We start from the raw sequence: 18,838 nt of genomic DNA, 5'->3' as shown, positions 1-18,838 counted from the left end.
CACTCGTCGCTGTGCTTACAGCGATGGTCGAATGAAGTCTGAAGTCAGGCCTCATCGGGTGCATATTTATTGAGAAGAAACACAGTGGGGTTGAGAGTGGGGGTGTGAGGACCCAGGATGGGGTGAAGACGCTCCCCTGCTGATCAAAGCATAGCAGGGGGCCTTTTACGACTTTGTGGAAACAAAGCAACTTTGATTGCTTCCTCTGCAGCTAGTCAATCAGGTGAAAATATCTTAGCACTTTGGTCTACTACTTTTGGTAAGACAGGACAAGCTAGGTAAATTATTACAGGTTACATTCCAACATAATCATACGATGAAGATATTCTGCAAACCCTAACATATCCCCCCTGTTTTATCATATGAGTATGTCAAACCCGATCAATCAAACATAAGAAAGAAAATACAATGACAGCAATAATTTCCAGTGAAGACGAGGCATTTCCCTCAATGCTCCAGTCCAAATTTTGTGTGCAACTGAAAAACCTGCGGCCAGATTAAAATGCAGGAAAAGAGTTACACGGCCCCTCTGCCTTAGGCGACCAGAATGTTACCAATAAAAAAAGAAAAAGAAAAACACAGAAACAGTACGTCATTGTAACCATCACTTGCAAGGCATTTTCGATGGTCAAATCATCAAGTTTCTGTAAAAGAATGCTGAGCTAAACAGCATCTACGCAATCCACGTCTCGCAGCACATCATAGTCATCACATCCGTCATCTCTGAGAAGTTGTATATGCACTTGTGCCACGGTAGAAGACACAAACCTTGTCACAGCAGACTTCAAACACGGGATAACACAGGTCGTAAACAAGCACAACAATACCAGCACAGCAAGCACAGGCGTCACAAGTTTCAACAGCAACTGCCACCACGCGCCAGAGAATAGCCATGAAAAGAAATCCCATTGATGTGGGATGTTATCCTCCGACATGGCCTGCTGTAAATTCCTCAGTGAGTTCATGGCTTCCTTGATGTGCGTGTCGTTATCTCCTGGAATGTATGTGCAACAGGAAGTCCCAATGATGTGGCACACACCACCTTGTGCTGCCGTCAACAAGTCCAGAACCATCCTGTTTTGCAAGACCATTAGTCTAATAGCCTGGATCTCCCTATTTTGTCCATCATCGACTTGCAGTGAGAGGTTCACAAAGGATTGAAAACGATAGTTCAGTGTCTCGATGAAGAGAGATTGTTTTCCAACTCCGATCCAAGGAAAAAGCGCATGAACAACTTTGTTTCCGACAGGCCATATTTTATGGTCGTCCGGAACATTTGCACCCCAGACAGGGTCATGGGGGTCAAAGGTTGTAATCGCCCTGCGGCGACGTCCAGAAGAGTTGTGTGCTGTCGTCAGCTGACGATGTTGTGTCCTGTAGGTGTGGTCTGTCACCCACACTGGTGCACACACTCCTGTCCAGTTGGCGGGCAGCATCGGATAAACCTTGTGACCACAAAGCCACCAGCCATTCTGTATGAAGTATGTTCCGTTTGATGGTGCAGCCATGTTGGTCGGAGAGCCCTCACCACCTGAAATGGCTCTCTTATCCTGACACTCAGTGGCGATGTCCAAAGCTCCCATCCAGTTCCCTCCTGGAGAGCAGTCTCTGTCAATGCATTTGTGGGTCTCACTTCCTTGGATGTAACACGTATAGTTCACTCCAGGTGGCCGGTCTGTGAAGGCCACCTGCGGCAGTGTTCGTCCTTTAACAGTCACATTGAGATTTGTCCAGAAAAGCTGATCACAGGTACCTTCCGCAAGTCCGGGGCGGGACGGGTCGGCGTCACTGACTGTGACAGCACGGTGTTGATATCCAACTCCTCCCATGGATGCCATGCATTTCGCTTCAGCGACATTCATTGCTCTGGCCTCCAAGTGAACTTGTGTGGAGGACGGCGGGAGTTTGGAACACACATAGCAGCCCTCCTGTGTGTGCGATCTCACAGTGAATTTGACGTATCGGTACCAAGTGTTGGTTTCGTATGGGTTTCTCGGGTCCCATGACCAGTCCTCAAAGTTCTCATCGTGTGACCATCGTTTTCCACGGTCAACATTGTCACTTGGTCTGTTCAGTTGAGTCCATAGACCATAGCACGCTCCAACCACAACGCAGCAGAGGATCCATCTGGCATATGGAGCCCCGTTGCTGCTAGGATGGCAGAGACACCGGGACATCCCCTCGCCTAGCGGAGTGGGGATCGTTGTTTTCTTCACCAACATTGAGACGTCCCACCCTAAACGATAGGACTCCTTTGAAGTTAGCCTTCCCCACCACTCCGAATTAGGGGTCCAGCACTCTCTGCAACTTGCAGTGGCTGAGGTGAATCCAGCTGGGCCGTTCAGCTATCTTTACTGCGGTGGGGGTAGTCAGCAGGACTTGGAATGGTCCCTCCCACCGTGGGCTGGCCCAGCTCTTTCTTTTGATGACTTTGATGTAGACCCAGTCTCCCGGCTTGACGCTGTTGTCGACCTGTGAGGATGAAAGATCAGGCGGCAGTAAATTTGCATTTGACACCTCTGTCAGTCTGAGCGTTCTAATCATGCAGTCTGCCAAAGACTGTTCTTCATCTGTGGACCATTGTCACTGTAAATGGTTTGGGGGATGCCATGAGTCGGTATGATGGCTTTGCAAATGGCTTTTGCCACTGTTAAGGCATCCGCACGTTTAGACGGAACTATTTCCACCCATTTGGAAAATGCATCAATCATCACTAGGCAGTATTTGTGAGGTCCACTTTGTGTGAGCTCAATAAAATCCATGTGCATGATTTGAAATGGGTAAGACGGTTTTGGAAATGAGCCTCTCTTAGGTCTCATGTTTCCTTGTGGATTATGTTTCACACAAACGGGACATGCTTTACAAAAATTTTTTAAGTAAACATCCAAACCAAAGGTAGTGAATTGTTGATGTATGATGGACCTCATCCCCCCTGTCGACACATGGCAAGGCCCATGCGTCGCAATTGCCGCTGCTTTAAAGAGTGACTTAGGCAAAACAGGTTTGTCATCGACGCGGAGGATATTATCTGTGTCCACTATTGCTCCTTTTGTCGTCCACATTCGTTTTTCCACCATTGGAGCATTGCCCTGCATATCTGTCAGTATAGTCTTATCTATGAGTTGCGTGTCCTCTGAATCCATTAAAAAAAATTCATGGCCATGTTTCCCTGCTGCCGCTTCTTTAGCAATTCTGTCCGCTAGTCTGTTTCCATTCGAGGCTTCGTCTGTGCCTGTGGTGTGAGCAGCACATTTACACACAGCCAGTTTAGCAGGTAAATGAATGGCCTGCAACAAGTCTTTCAACAAGGAGGCGTGGGTAACTGGCTTACCAGTTGATGTTGTCAACCCCCTGCGCTCCCATTGTTTTGCAAAATAGAACAGAGTAGAAAACGCATACTGACTGTCTGTGTATACAGTGACTTCCTTATCTTCCGCCAATTCACAAGCTCTTGTTAGTGCAATTAGCTCAGCAGCCTGCGCCGACCTGTTGTATGGAAGCTCCTCTGCTTCAACGATCTGGTTTGGCAATTTCACAATTGCATACCCACTTTGATTGTTCCCTTTATATATTTATTTCTTCCTTAGCATTTAACGTACTCAAAATCACTCTTTCTTCAAAGTCGCTCTACTAATTTTCGATAGAAGTGTCCAACAACGCCAACCATTCAACCTGTATTTTCCCTTCATTCAGGCAATCAGTCATCAATGCTCATTTGCATCTCACACGCAGTCTCCAAGAAGGAGACTTTCTATCTCATCGGTCCCAATACATCCAAGCTCACCACACAACATTCACATACCGTTTCCATCTCAAGGTTCTTGATAGAACAATCCACCAATCCAAAAAAAACTCAACACGCAAAAAAACTGCTGGCAAATCAATCAGAAGTTTTCCTTCACAATTTTGATTCTTCCAATTCCTGAAAGCATGTTCTGTCGTTTCTTACTTAACATGCACTAGTGTGGATCAGTTTCTGCTCGCAAACAGATTTCTCTCTTTTCCTCTCATTTTTATCTTTCAAAAGCGTTTCTGTTCTGCGGTGCAAATTGGATAGACCACAGTCTAGCAAATTTCTGTGCACTAAAAGTTTAGCCAATTTTCATAATTTTAACACGCATGCACAGCTCTCGCGCGCGTAAGGTAGATCCCAGCACCAATGATTCGTCACAGGCTGGCCATTTCCTGTGGTCGATCATGAGCTGGTCCCTCCCACGCACACGAGGACAGCACATTCTAAGTTTTATTTATCTTCTAGAAGCCAGTTGCATTCATTTACCACTTGATTTGCAAATTTTAACTTTAGTGTACATACACAATTTGATCTCTGGTCATTTGTCATTGGGCATACAACAGCATTGTCATACTCCTTGCATGGACAGGAGCTCTAACAATCTAAAAAAACGTTCTAATAATCTGACAATGACATGTCTTGCTTTCATATGGACATCTGTTATTTCTTCCTCTGTATGAGAAAAGAGATCACAGGGGAGGAATCTAGTCACGCTGACAATTTGGCTTTTCCTCTGCCCCTTCCTCCACCCTTTGATTGGTATTGTTTTGCAAAACGACACGCTCTTGCCAAGTGTCCTCGTCTCCCACAGTTCCAACAGTTGTCAGAATCTGATGGGGGTTTTGAATTATATTGCGGCCTGCGACCTTGTTGGCCTCTACCTCTTCCTCTGGCCTGCTGGGACCCATGAAAGAAGACTGTTGTATCTTCATCTAGGTCAACATCATCATCATCATCGCCTAGATGAAATACATCAGAACTTTTGGCCCATTGCGTAGTTGTTGTCACACTTGCAATATCTACTTCCACCAAATGTTTCCTCACCCAGTTGCCGAAGTCGGGGGGGGGAAACAGTGATGAGCGCGTTTTTAAGACGTTGCTGATAAGCACTCTCAGCCGCATCATCGAATGGGGTGCCACTGTGCACCCAGAATTCTTTTTCAAATCTTAATTGAATGGCGGTCTCATCACTTTTTATCTTTCCAGGTTTTGTCTCCTGAATTTGTTCTCTTTTCTCTTGTGAAGCTTTCAACCACATTCTAGCACAATTCAACTCTCTCTCTTTTCTTTTCTTTTTCAGTCCCTTTGTCGTTCTATCTACACTCTCCTCCAAAACATCTAGAAGCCATCTTCCACACTTCAACTTTCAACGTCCCTTCTACTCCATACTTTTTCTTCCACTTTGGCATGTATTGCATACAATTAAGAAATTTACATGCCATGTACTTCTCATCTCCTTCAAGAGCTAGGGATTTACCGGTTTTGTTTCCCATCTTAATTAGGTATTTTAGGTTTATACAATTTTTTTTTTTTTTTTTTTTATTTTCTTTGAGGATCCTCAATGCAGGTTTAAATTGACCTTCCACCAAATTCTCTTTGCGGTCAATTTATCCTACCAGTCGCACTCTCAACCACACAAACACCAGCGCTTTTTATTTTTAGGCCTATCCAGGATGGGTGTAAAACCCTCCAACACAGCTTGGAGGAACGGACAGAAAAAAGAATCTACGCCCTTCTTCAATTAGGAAAAAGAAACTCTGTTCTTTCTTAGCCCGTTCCTTCCACTGGGACTTGAACCCAAGCTGTTCTTTGGCCGGAGAAACGTACAAAGAAATATCTACACCCTTCTTTGATTAACAAAAAAGAAGCTCCGTGTTTCTTAGCACGTTCCTTCCACTGGGACTCTAACCCAAGCCAGATCCCTCAGCTTGGAAGAACAGACAAAGAAGAATCTACGCACTTCTTCGATGAACGAAAAAGAAGCTCTGCTTTTCTTAGTCTGTTACTTCCCCTGGGACTCGAACCCAAGCTATATTCCGTGCACCTCTACCTTTTACGCGTTTCACAACAACACAATCACACAACTTTAGGGCGTTAACTTACTTGTCCCCTGGTTCGTTGCACTGCCGGGTCCCGTCAATCCACCTCTGTCAGACGAAGGCAGACCTAAGACGCTGGCCCAGCGAAGGATTTCCTTCCCAGGTCTTTCTTTACCAGGTCCTCCTAATGGACGCTGGCCCGTCGACGGTGTACAGCGCGTCGTCCTCCGTCCGCCAGATGGCGGGTATGAGGGTCCCGGGTTTCGGCACCAAAATGTTAGGGTAGTGTTCACTCTAACTTATTTTGCAAGAACCACACTGGAGACAAGTTAGTCGTTTCAAACACCTGCAGGCGGAGAGTTCACTCGTCGCTGTGCTTACAGCGATGGTCGAATGAAGTCTGAAGTCAGGCCTCATCGGGTGCATATTTATTGAGAAGAAACACAGTGGGGTTGAGAGTGGGGGTGTGAGGACCCAGGATGGGGTGAAGACGCTCCCCTGCTGATCAAAGCATAGCAGGGGGCCTTTTACGACTTTGTGGAAACAAAGCAACTTTGATTGCTTCCTCTGCAGCTAGTCAATCAGGTGAAAATATCTTAGCACTTTGGTCTACTACTTTTGGTAAGACAGGACAAGCTAGGTAAATTATTACAGGTTACATTCCAACATAATCATACGATGAAGATATTCTGCAAACCCTAACAGAGACTATTTATTTCAAATCTTCAACACCCCCACTCCTTGCTGCCCCACCACCGCGACTTTTCCCCAAAGCTCTCATGCGTCTCAACAAAAAAAAAAAAACACACACGGATCTTGAAATGACGCGTGTAAAAATAAACACCTTGTAATTTGGGAACTGTTTTGTCATCAAAATGGCCAAGCTTTTCAAAACTTGCTACATCAACAGTGTTTATCGTGTATTGTGTATGTTTTTGTCACACTGCCCAAACATGCGTCAACCAGAATTTGGCTCACTGAAACAAAATGGCTACCCGTTTATGAAGGATGTCATGATGGATCCAGATGTTTGGAAGTCAATTGGCCCAATTGAGAACTAGAATGATCTTTAGTTGTCAATTTACTCAAACTTTTGTAATCCAGAAGGAAGCTCACCAAAACAAAGTGGTATCGATTGGCAATCCTTTAATCTTTGTCTTAAATTCAGATGGTTCCTACCGTGCCCAAAAATCATTTAAGGAGGACAAGAACCCAAAATCCCACATGGTCTCTTCACAAATAGGTTCCCCCCCACCCACCAGAGTTTTTGTGCTGCCGAATGGCTCGGCTTGACGGCGTGTTTACGAATGGCTATGTGCGGCGCTGATGTCTGACGTGCGGCAGGGAAGCGTTCGCCCGATTCAACGCGTCGACGTATTCCATAAATTCACATCAAAAACCAGAGCGAGGCAGGGAAGTTGACTTAAGGCAACGCAATTTCGGTTAATTTGACAGCGGAGCCGCTTAATCCACTGTGTCTCTCTGGTCCAATTGGGGGGGGGGGGCATGTTGTTCAAAGACACGCTTGTGAGGAATCCTCTCACGCTTCCTCACGTCCATACCAATTATGTACATCGTTTGTCATGCGGCGCTCGACGGCTTGTAAGCGAGAGCGCTGAGACAGGGGAGAGCACGCCGTCGCTATCAGGCCTTGGGGCACAAACAACAGATGAGAGGCAGGTAGCGTTTCAAATAATCAAAAAGGAAATGAAAAAAAAAAAGTCGCGCGCGTCTAACAAAAAAAAAAAAAAGCTCAAATCAATTTATTTCAACATGAAAGCAAGCCACCTTTCTCTTGAAGGTGTGTTTTATCTCAAAGGGGGTTGCTTTAGCATTGCACTGCACAGAATACATTCCTACGCGTTTTTATGACACCATATCAGCTGCTTTAATGAAGTCAAATGAAAGACTTTCAGAAGACAGAGAAGCTGTGCCGTTTCCACGGCAGCAACCGTAACAGAATTCCTCAGCGGCCATATTGCCAATCTAACGAGGTCGAGAAAAGTAAAGTGTGTTTGCTTCGAGCTGTTTACGGTTACGATACAAAAGGGAATAAGGCATTGGAGATTTGAAAAGCAAAAGGTTCAAGAAAAATCGCATTTTTCTCTAAACACAGGACACTAAATTCAGAGGAGGGCAAAAAAATACCTGCTTGCTTTAAAATCTTGAAAAGCTCCACAAAGTTTAAGACATAATAAATGAATCATACAGTGCCAATCATTGGGCTTGATCTCAACTGTATTGCAAATGAAAGTTTGTGATTGAAAAGTTCGACCGGCATCCTCGACTGTTTCAACGTGAAGGCCGCGGCGGGGCATGCACTGGAAGGCCAAATGCACTAGGGGAGCTGAAATGTCAGTGGGAGGTGGGACCGCTAAGTGCACTGGCTATAAAAGAGGCATCCCACGACCCCGTTTCCCAGCCTCGCTTCGCCGCTCTTTGCTTTTAGTGCTTTTTAATATTCTCCTCATCAGTTTTTAAAAACCTACTTATGCCCTTCATTGCATTCCAGTTTTTTTTTTTTTTTTTTTTTTTTTTTTACAACTCGGCGGGCACCGTTGAAGAAGGACCGGGCTCCTCCTCGGCTAATGCGTTCTCCCCACCAGGGGCCGTTTTCGCCGCCTCGGGGAGACCGGGGGGAAGGGGGGTGATTTGAATCCGTCGGGATCTTAAAAAACGCAAATCAGCCGAGCGAGCAGGTTGTGAGATCAATGGGATCCGTTTAATCCGGGGGAGATTTGGCCGAGTGTGAAAATGGTTTCTCATGACAGCTGAAAGCAGGGACCCGATTGGAAGCTCTTCTTGAATGAGATGAGGAAGAGCGGGGCGCAATGGAAATGGGGGCTTTTAAGAAGGGTGGGGAGAGTGGCTGAGTCGCCGCAGGGCCTGATGAGAATGAATTCATTGCAGTTGATATTGAATGATTTGGAGACGCATGTGAAAATTGCACGCGACACCGCCATTATACATCCCGTCGTGGGCTGCCGTTTATCTATTATGCATGCTTCAGAGAGCGCGCCAGGCTTTAGAGGCGGTAATGTTACTCGAGTTCATCACAGAGGATCAAGAATATGTGCCTCTAAGTATTGTTAAATTGTCTACCTGCATATTTTGATGCACCACATATCTGCTGCTTCAAGGGTTTTAACACCGTGGCTATCAATGTTAAGCCGGTCGATGACATTTTTAATTGTGTGTTAGCATGAAGCTAACAGAAGAATAACAATAAACAACTTCTTTTTTTGGAAGAAGAAGAGGAAGAATTGTTGGATAATTTGCTGCAGGTTGTAAAATGAGTTGACTTGAGGTCACGGTCAGCATTTAGCGTTCTTAAGATCTGTAAAATGTACGCCTCGGGTCAATAAAGGTTGGGAAACACCGGCTGAGGTCCGCAGCATGACGTAAGTGCCTTCCCTACCGACGCTGTCATGTAACATCACAATCACGCGCCACTCGTGTGCACTCTGCCGCCGACTCGGAGGGTGGATGAGTCAGTCCATCCCGATGCAGAGTGGTGCCCCACGGCCCCCGAATCTCCACCAGCGTGGACGACTGACCCTGTATGGGTTCTCGTCATCCTCCTCAATGAAATCCGTCAAAGTTGTTTGTTGCATGCGAACACGTATCCATAATAGATGCGCGGCTGTAATTTGAAGTGAGTTACGTAACGGCTCCTGCCAACCTCCAGGCAGACGTGGGTGAGGAGGTGGGAAGGCGAAGGAGGGAGGGAGAGCCAAAAAAAAAAAGAAACCAGGGGAGGGCGAGGATGGTGCGCCACCTCTTCCGCGTTCCGTCTGAATCGGTAAACAAGGCGAACGCAATGTTTGCTTTCCGATGCTTCCTCAGATGCGTGCGGAATGTAAAAGACTGCAAGCACACTGTGGCGATGCGCAGAAAGCCAAGCAAGTATTTAAATCAATCCCCGGATGTCTTCCCTTGAAGATAAAGGAAAATGAAATAAAGGGTTTTCAAAAAAAAAAAAAAAAATCTGAAGTACAGCAAGAAAGGGAGATTTCTTCTAGCGAACAAGTCATCACAACAAGCCCGAAGGCCCGCTCATCAGCGTGCCCCTTTAATCCAGATTATCATCTCAGACGCTCACACCACGAGCCACGACAGCCTTCCAACTCTATCCTCTGCTTAGTTCTCAAAGTTCAAAGGGCGTCTGGTCTGCTGGCGTCGACATTAAAGCCAGTCCAGTGCAGATGGAGGCCCATAAATAAAGAAAATCAATAAAAAGTACAACAAAGACCTGAAGGTACGTTCTCCATACCGGAGGATGCCGTGTTGAGACCATAGCAGAGACGGTGGCAGCAGCTGGCATCTGAAAGCTTCAGCAAACAGCCGCGCCGAGAGCATCTCTGCTCTTCAAACTCGCCGCCAGTTGGATTTGGCAGCGTTTCGAACAATGCGACAGTCTCTGACGTTCTTCTTGTGCGTCCAAAATGCTCAGCATGATAGAAAGCACGGAAAAAGTTTCAAGGACCTACGCCTGGTAATGTCCTCAGCGTGATTGCTTCATCACAAAACAATGATAGTAAAGGCTATTTGGTATTAAATTCTCTTATTAGGACTAAAAAAAAAAAAAAATCCATAAAATTAAAAATTCTAGAGCGTTAAAAAAATGCCTCAGCTCAAATGTGGCAGCATTTTGCACAATTCAAGAGATTGTTCTTGTGCATCTTAAGTGCTGTGCAGGTAGGTAGATGGGGGCCAAAGCGGCGTCCCGCCTACCCGCCTGGGGCAAAGTGCATGCGGCACGAGCGCTGCCCTGACCCGCCCGACATCGTCTTTGCCCTCTGAGCCAAAGACGAGCTTTTATTTAACTGTGGAAAGCACACAATTAGCGGTTGGAGCGACGCGGCGCAACACATTCGGAAAAATGCCATCTGGCTCGAGGGGGCCATGCAGTTGGCACTATATGCTCGTACACCCCCTCCCCCCCCCCGGCTCACCAATAATTTGCTTCACTTACTTTAGCAGACTGGCAGAGACCAAGTGAAGCCTCCAGAGGGAACTAAAAGCCATCTTAACGGCCTCCCGGCAGCCACGTCTGTCGCTCGCTTAAAAATGCCGTGTTTAAAATATTTACACTTGCGCTAAATCACAACTTGAGGCGAAAGCATGGCAAATTGATGACATCAGCGTTTACGCGAGCGAAACTACGCATCGGCGGGTAGCAGTCGGCGACCATTTGAAAAAAGAAAAAAAAATAGTGTAAAATTCTAATCAATTATTCAGATTGAAATTGATAGGTGACAGGAGTCCACATGTTGGACAGAACTCAAGAAGACGTATTACGCGACTGCAGTCCTCGATTTGTTTACCAATACGATTTTAGCAGTTGTTTATTGGAGCTACAAAGATGATTATTGACTTTGCACTCCCATTTGGGCCACAAAATATTAGGAACATTTCGGACTGCAGGGCAGTAAGATTATTCTGCTCGAGTTGCATTCAAGCCAAGCAAATAAACGGGCGAGTGAGCGCACACATTTGTTTGCCCGTGACCCCCGCGGTGCATCCAAATATCCTCAACCTAACCCGACAGCCGCTCACGTGTAGTCCTTATCTGTCAGGAGGCAACGAGACGCCTGCATCGCCACCCGTGCATGTCGGGTCAATAAATCACGCCGGATTTAAAAACAAAAACAAAACAAAAAACAGGTGCTTCAGTCGGTGACAAGAAGACGGTGTCAGCCTGGCCATAAGTAGTCTATTCAAATGAAAGCACTTAAAAAATGAATCTATTCAAGGTGAGTTGAGCATTTCATCAATTTTGGAGACGAGACTAATTTCGTGTCTTTGCTTCTTAACGAGACGCATAATGGAGGCATTGAATGATGCCATTTTCATTTTAAAAAAGCAGTTTTGGAGTTTTAGCGATGAGGACTAAGTCAAGTCAGGAAATATCAGGCACAACAGTTAGCTAGCTACACCTTTTTTTTTTTTTTTTCTTTTAATATGAAGGATGTTTCAAAATGACCGTCAAACTTTTGGTCAAACTTGTGTTTTGATGCTCAGAAAAGAGTCAGGCATTGCGCCGCTTGTGTGCGTAACGCCGCTAAGGAGCTTACTTAAGAAGCCTTTTTGATGAGCGGCGCTGGGTACGCCGCTCTTAAACATGACGCCGTTATTGTATCATCGGCTGACCTGCTGAGCCCCCAAGATCCGCTTTAATCTTGGACTCTTTGATTACATCTTTGCACCGCCCACCCGCCCCGCAGCCCGACGTAGCGGGAAAGAAGAAGGGCTGTGCTTCGCAGAGCCGTCCGTCCTTGAAACTTTTTTGTTTTTTAACGATGTCCCTGAATGAAAGGCTGATTTTGCAAACCTCTGCGGCCTTCATGGATGGGTTTTTAGGAATGATTTATGCTAACGAATGGCATCATATTAACTGTGTAGTCTTATGTGGAACGGAACCCCGCGCCTATTAGAGCAAATTGACTGTTTTGACAAAAACTAACAGTGTGACTACTTATGAATGCTCACACTGGCATCTTTGCATCCGCTGTCTGAAATATTTAGCATTTATAGTAAGAAAGATTTATGTAACACCTGGACGGATTTATTTCGCATTAAAGTTGCCGCTCCAATTCCGCCACATCCTTGGCAGGGAACGGCGCTAATGTCGATGGCTGGCACGTCGGTGGCTTGGTCTCGCTCCAGCCGCGTTACGCAAGATGCCGCTCTCTTACCCGCCACTTTCTTATCCAGCCAATTTCTCATTGTCTTTGGCGCGTCGCAAGGAATCATTTGGCAGTCCGATGCCGTTTGCGAGAGAGATGTTCTTCATGACGGGAGAGCTCATTTCACATCGAGAGCGGACGTTTTACAGGGTGTGTATGTACCTTGAGGTGTGACAGGGAGGAATTGAAATTCCTCAGTAGTAGATGAAATGACTCATTGTCGTAGAGCTCGCTGAAGAATAAGGAGGTGACTCAGTTCATCATCGGTTCCATCCAACACCTCTTGTCTCGAATCTGTGCTGGGTAGAATGACATCAGTTCAGTTAAATGAAATCGGTGAACAAGCAGGCTCAATTGTGTTCTGGGGCCGCTTCGTTGTGACTCAACATATCCAAATAGTTTGACTTACTTGGGTGCATTGTTAGCATACGTATGGCATTGAGCACGCACGCTGAATTATGCTGATGCTTACAAACAGCGGCGCCAGTGAATAGTTGATGCGACGCGACCTTGCAACTGTGTTGACTTTAGAGTTGAATATGTAAATGATGTAGGAAAACACACGTTTGCTCAAAAGATCTAATCAACTGTATTTTGTCACGGCTTTCACCCAGGTGGGCTTTGGCAAACACAGGAAAAGCTTTATGTCCACACATGGCTTAAAAAAAAAAAAAATCTGTATGCACATGAAAACACATTTGTCAGCGCCGGAACTCACAGCGGCCAACAACACTAGCGACGGTTAAATACAACACAGGGAACTTTCAAAGTAGTGTTGTAAGCTGAGGATGGGGAGTTGAATTCAGGTTTCATGCCTGGCTTGGCGAGCCAGTGTGGAACCGATCGTATTGCGAGGCGTTGGACTCATCGTCGGAAAAGTGATGAGCAAGACCGGCAGACGAGCACGACAAAATCTCATTAGTTTTTTTTCCCCCCCAGTATTGCAAATGTCAAGCTTTACTCGGATGCTCTCGTCTAATCCACTTTCCACCACCGCCTAGAGATTCATCTTTTTTTCAAGTCAGCACTTCCTGGATCAACACTTCTTCTAATTAAAACCTCAACTTGTTGCCAGCAATTAAGCGGCGGGCGAGTGGCTGTTGTTGTCCGACGGCCTTCTGCATAGTTTGGCCTTCTTTGGGTGCAAAGCAAATGCAGCTTTTGTGATTATATTTCTGTGCGCGAGTAGAAGTGTTCCGCACCGTAGGCGATATTGGTCCTTGCCACACACGCCAGATTAAGAGTTTAAACTTTAACACTGAGGCACTGGATTTGCCTCAGGTGGAAAATGTGATTTCGCTTTTTTGTGCATAGTGGAGTCTCCAGCTCCTCACGATATGACTTAGCTTGAATCATTAGAGTTAGTGGAGTAAAAATACAGTGATGCAAAGGACAATTGCAACAACGATCGAACAAAAATAAAACGTCATTTGACCGGTTGTTTGGCCAGCACATAATTGCATCATCATTATTTTCTCAATAAGCGCCAAAATGACTTCTGGAGTGAGAGGAAGATAAAAGCAGAATGACTTGGGTGAACTTTAACCGCCAGGTTGACTTCAAGTGATGTTTGCCGCTAATCTCATCTGGCCTCGAGGTGACGTTTTTCTCTCTGCTCGCAAAGCAAAGTTAATGAACAGGAAGCCGGCGCAATTGTGCCTTTTAGCCCAACACGATAATTAAAAAAAGACTGCCTTTTTTTTTTTTTGTCCATACAGAATAAAATGTCCCTTTTCATCGTCGTCCTTGTAGTCTTATTAACCGTTACGCACTCTCGCTGGCTCTGTTCAAACGAGGAACCCGACAGCTACTGTTCCGATTTGAAAAGAAGACCGCGCTACAGTCGAGCTGTGCACACACAAAAAAAAAAAGTTCCTTTTCGACGTGGATTCAAAGTTGGCGGAAGGCTGCAAGAAAATTAGACAAAGGAGTTGTCAAGAGTTGAGAGGCCAGTTAATACTTTGCAGATTTCCGATTAGACTTTGGGATTCAGGTTTCAAATCAAGGTTAGGGCTCAAATTAAGGTTTCAGGTAGGGCGGGAAGACTGAGATTTAAGGTTTCAAACAAGGTTTAGTGTTAGAAAAACATCTATTATCACGTCGGGCAGCTCGGTGTCCACCACGGTACCCTCCCGAGGCACCTCCCGTTCTTTCCTTATCTCCCTTCAGCCGTGCGGATGATTTCAGAGCTGATATATGCGAGCTATCGCTGCTTATCGATCGTCGGGGTGCCTCCGGGGACCGGACGGCTGCAAACCCCACTAAAAATATCATCCATCTCACATTAGCTCCTGAGAAAGTTGGCCGTCCTCACTTTGACAGATTTGTCCCGAAATAACGTTTAAATGTAGTGCTCCAACATTAGAAATGCTCATCCATGCATTTCCCCTCTCCTGTATTGACCGGCGTGTTGTTGTTTTTTTCCTTTCTCAGCAAATTTCCCGATTGGTTACAAGTGCTGCAGCAGCACGTCAACTTATTTTTATGGTTGTATCTTTTCTGGCTTTACACCTACCTCTGTAAAACTTTGGAAAACGTGCCATGAAAGCATTTTCCATGCAGGCAACCAGAAAGGCGGGCAAGCGCTGTCACGCGGACCTGTGAAAATATGATGAACAATTCATAATGTCAGCTGCGTGGAGCAGTCTACTCAATAACAACAGACAGTGTAAGCAAGAGTTCAAAGATTCGGCCATCCTATTAAGAATAGCAAGATGATGCCAAAGCAATACTTTTATATTAGACAGGGTGTTGGCCAAAGCACCAAAAGTCTCATAACAGTGGGTAAAAAAATAAAGGATCAAAATTTTTGCTTGCTGAAAAATATATACTTTCATTCTCTTAAGCTAAGCATTTATCCTGCTAAATTATGTTTCCCCCCCCCCCCCCCCCCTCAGATTGTTCCTACCCCATTCTTGAATGAAATACATACAACTTAATCCTGGCAATACGATTGGTCCGCTTCCGGGGCCTACAAGGAGCCCATACTGACTAAGGTTAAAAGGTGATTTGAAAAAAGCCCAGGATGGCGACACCCCACTGTGCCCACGCTCCCGCAGCAAATCTGCCATTTCCTGATAAAAGTGTTGCCTGCGTCGCAGGGGCCGTTTTTTTTTTTTTTTGTTGTCCTCATCCGCCGACGCGCTGGCTCACACTGGACATGTGCCCGCCACACGTGGAGAGCGGCGGCGCTCTTCCGTAGAATGAGACTGGCTGAGCGTGCGATAATGCAAAGTAAGCAGTGCCTCGGTTCAAAAATATCACTGCTGCGGATGAATGTGCCAAAACCAACAGCAGGGGAGGAGGGAGGGGAGCGGGGTTAGTCATTTCAAAAGACTAAAATAAAAAACACCTCTTTTCTGTCAGGTAACGTTTTTGTGGTGAGTTTGGCCTTCGCTGACCTGGTGGTGGCGTTCTACCCGTACCCTCTGGTCCTCTACGCTCTCTTCCATGACGGATGGGCGCTAGGCAACACGCAATGCATGGTGAGGCCCCAAGCGAGTGTTTGCTGGAGCAAAATCTGACCGGTGCGCTTCAGCGTGGTCTCAACTCGTCGGTGTGGTTTTGCGTGCAGGTGAGCGGCTTCCTGATGGGCCTGAGTGTGATCGGCTCCATCTTCAACATCACGGGCATCGCCGTCAACCGCTACTGCTACATCTGCCACTCCTTCTCCTACAGCCGCCTGTACAGCTACCGCAACACGCTGCTCTTCGTGGCCTTAATATGGGTGTTGACCGTGGCGGCCATCGTGCCCAACTTCTTCGTGGGCTCGCTGCGCTATGACCCGCGTGTCTACTCCTGCACCTTCGCCCAGAACGTCAGCAGCTCCTACACGGTGGCCGTGGTGGTGGTGCACTTCCTGGTGCCCATTGCCGTGGTCACCTTCTGCTACCTGCGCATCTGGATACTCGTGATTCAGGTCTGTTGTCGCAATGTGGACATGACGACCTTTTAATTTGTGACCCTTCTGTCGCAGCAGTCAGCATAATTCCTTAAATGCCACAACAATCCTGCCTGACATATTAACATTTTAACTTGACCATGATGATCCGTAACGAGCCAAAATGTAAAGCCTTCCTTTACGAGCGTCTTTGAGCACGTGCGCAAATGTCAGCGCACGTGTGTAAGGGGGTAAAAAAACAAAGACATTTTCTACAATTGTACCGTTGGTCAAGTGGAAATATGATTGGTTTTGATTTGATTGATATATATAACATATACAAATCATCCATGATTACACTTGGATAATATTGACTGGCATGTGGGATGCAATAAATTGTAATGTTAATCTCACAAATAAAAAAAAAATGTTGAAGGTTTTCCCGGTTGGTGCTTTTAGGTGCGTCGCAAAGTGAAGACGGAAGAGAGCCCTCGCCTACGCCCGAGCGACCTGCGCAACTTCATCACCATGTTCGTGGTGTTTGTGCTGTTCGCCATCTGCTGGGCGCCGCTCAACCTGATCGGGCTGGCGGTGGCGCTGGACCCGTCGCGCGTGGTGCCGCTGATCCCCGAATGGCTCTTCGTGGTCAGCTACTTCATGGCCTACTTCAACAGCTGTCTCAACGCCGTCATCTACGGACTGCTCAACCGCAACTTCCGCAACGAGTACAAGCGCATCGTCACCTCGGTGTGGGTGACGCGCCTCTTCGTCACCGAGACGTCGCGGGCCGCCACTGACGGCCGCAGCCTGCGCAGCAAGCAGTCTCCGCCGCCGCCACTCAACAACAACGAGTCGATAAGGGATCGAGTCAACAACAAAGACTGAACGCGTTAGCGTCATAACAGAACAATCCCATCGGTCATGAACGGCCTAAACTTCCAAAGCCTCAAATACGTCCGACTTGCATCACTTGAAAGCCAACTTAGTAAAAACAGAACTGATAATCAGGGTATTTAGTAGAAAAAAAAATATTCCAGGAACTTTTAGTTCTTGCTATTTCCTTGCCCAACATTTGTGACAGAGGCTTGCCCTGTTCACAGTATTTTTTTAATGGAAAATTTAAAAATGTTAACAGCTGTTCTGCTAGCATATAGCAGGATAGCACAATACAAAAAACGTGAGAATTAACAAGAGGCTAACAGCCGGCATGCGAACATCATTGTGGTTTTCTTTGAAAAAACAGCAACAAGTCCAAAAGTGTTAATGTGAATCGATATTTTCTATCGTGCCCTTTGGTCGGGTAATTTTTCAAAGGGAAATTGATGAAAAAACTAACATGCTAATAGTTAGCATGCTGTCAATCTGCACTGGAATCCTCATTTTCATTTAGGAAATATCCTGTGCCTCTGGATTACCTGCCTAATGGGACTGTAAATTGAAAGCTTACCTGGAGTGGGTATGCTAACATAGAATGCTAACTACCTGCAACTGTATATCATTTAAAAATCAAACCAGAGATGATAATCAGGGTGTCGTCATGTACTCTTACCAGAATTTAAGCAGGAAACACAACAACAATAGTCAACTCTGAGTTGGTACTACCTGATATGAGCCTCAAAATCCAATTCTGGCAAAAGTGGGAAAATGACATGGCCTGTTCTGATGTATACTGCCGTATACGAAGCCAAAATGTAGACAAACTTAGTAAAGTTGTTCTCCACTCACCTCGTGTTAGCAAACATGGCTGGCTCCTCGCGTGCTGCGTGTGATGTAGCATCTTAAGGACGCCTCCCAATGGACAATCTGTCAATTGAAGATGAGAATTGTAGATTATTTGATTGCATTTTAACTGGACTGTATTGTAATCATAAATAATACCTTCATGTAATCTAGTTAATTTTTTAAATGAAGAAACGATACAAAGTAACCAACTAAATTAAATTACATGACAATTTTCTGTTTTAAAATAAATCAGTACTTTAGTTTTGACTGTAGTCCATTAATTTATGTTTTATGTACATTAATAACTAGATTAAAATCAGATACTATACATAGCACTGAATCGGCTTTTAATTGGACATCAACGCTATGCAATCCCATATTGAAATTGGTAATGCTTTCTCTTCTTCATCACACGCAGTTCACTCATATCTATATTTTTTGTGGGTAGTTTATTTTCATATGAAGGAAATATTCTGTGGAATTTATAGCGTCTCTTGTTCTTGTTGTTATTCAATGACATTCATTGCCGCTTCTTCTCGCCATCTCAGGGCGCCCTTTTTGTTTTTTATTTCAAAAATGTAACGAGAATATTTTGTAAATTAGTGTCACTGTGGACTTTTAATTGATGTCAATGGATGTTTTTATGGAAATGTTTTTAAAATGCTCTCCCACGCTGACGGGAGTTCATGTCACGCCATTAAAAGTTTGATATTGG

General features: G+C 45.5%; 1 protein-coding gene and 1 long non-coding RNA gene across 3 annotated transcripts in view; one reads left to right on the top strand and one right to left on the bottom strand.

The window, feature by feature from the left end:
• Positions 1 to 10,432, bottom strand: part of LOC119133280 — a 21,937-nt gene extending 11,505 nt beyond the window's left edge. Inside the window, exon 1 of one of the 2 annotated variants that reach the window (XR_005100097.1) lies at positions 10,095 to 10,432. This is a non-coding gene — a long non-coding RNA (uncharacterized LOC119133280). The remainder of the gene's footprint in view (positions 1 to 10,094) is intronic. The other variant, XR_005100098.1, reaches the window with a different exon arrangement.
• LOC119133263 (melatonin receptor type 1B-B-like) overlaps positions 1 to 18,838 on the top strand; it is a 22,044-nt gene extending 3,206 nt beyond the window's left edge. The window contains exons 2-4 of the mRNA XM_037268896.1: positions 15,888 to 16,006; positions 16,096 to 16,440; positions 16,861 to 18,838. Coding sequence (XP_037124791.1) covers positions 15,888 to 16,006; positions 16,096 to 16,440; positions 16,861 to 17,286 — 890 coding nt within the window. The 3' untranslated portion in view covers positions 17,287 to 18,838. The remainder of the gene's footprint in view (positions 1 to 15,887; positions 16,007 to 16,095; positions 16,441 to 16,860) is intronic.

Source organism: Syngnathus acus, chromosome 14 (genome assembly GCF_901709675.1).
Source record: "Syngnathus acus chromosome 14, fSynAcu1.2, whole genome shotgun sequence".
In the NCBI taxonomy this organism is placed as follows: domain Eukaryota; kingdom Metazoa; phylum Chordata; class Actinopteri; order Syngnathiformes; family Syngnathidae; genus Syngnathus; species Syngnathus acus.
This window is presented reverse-complemented; position numbering and strand designations above follow the sequence as displayed.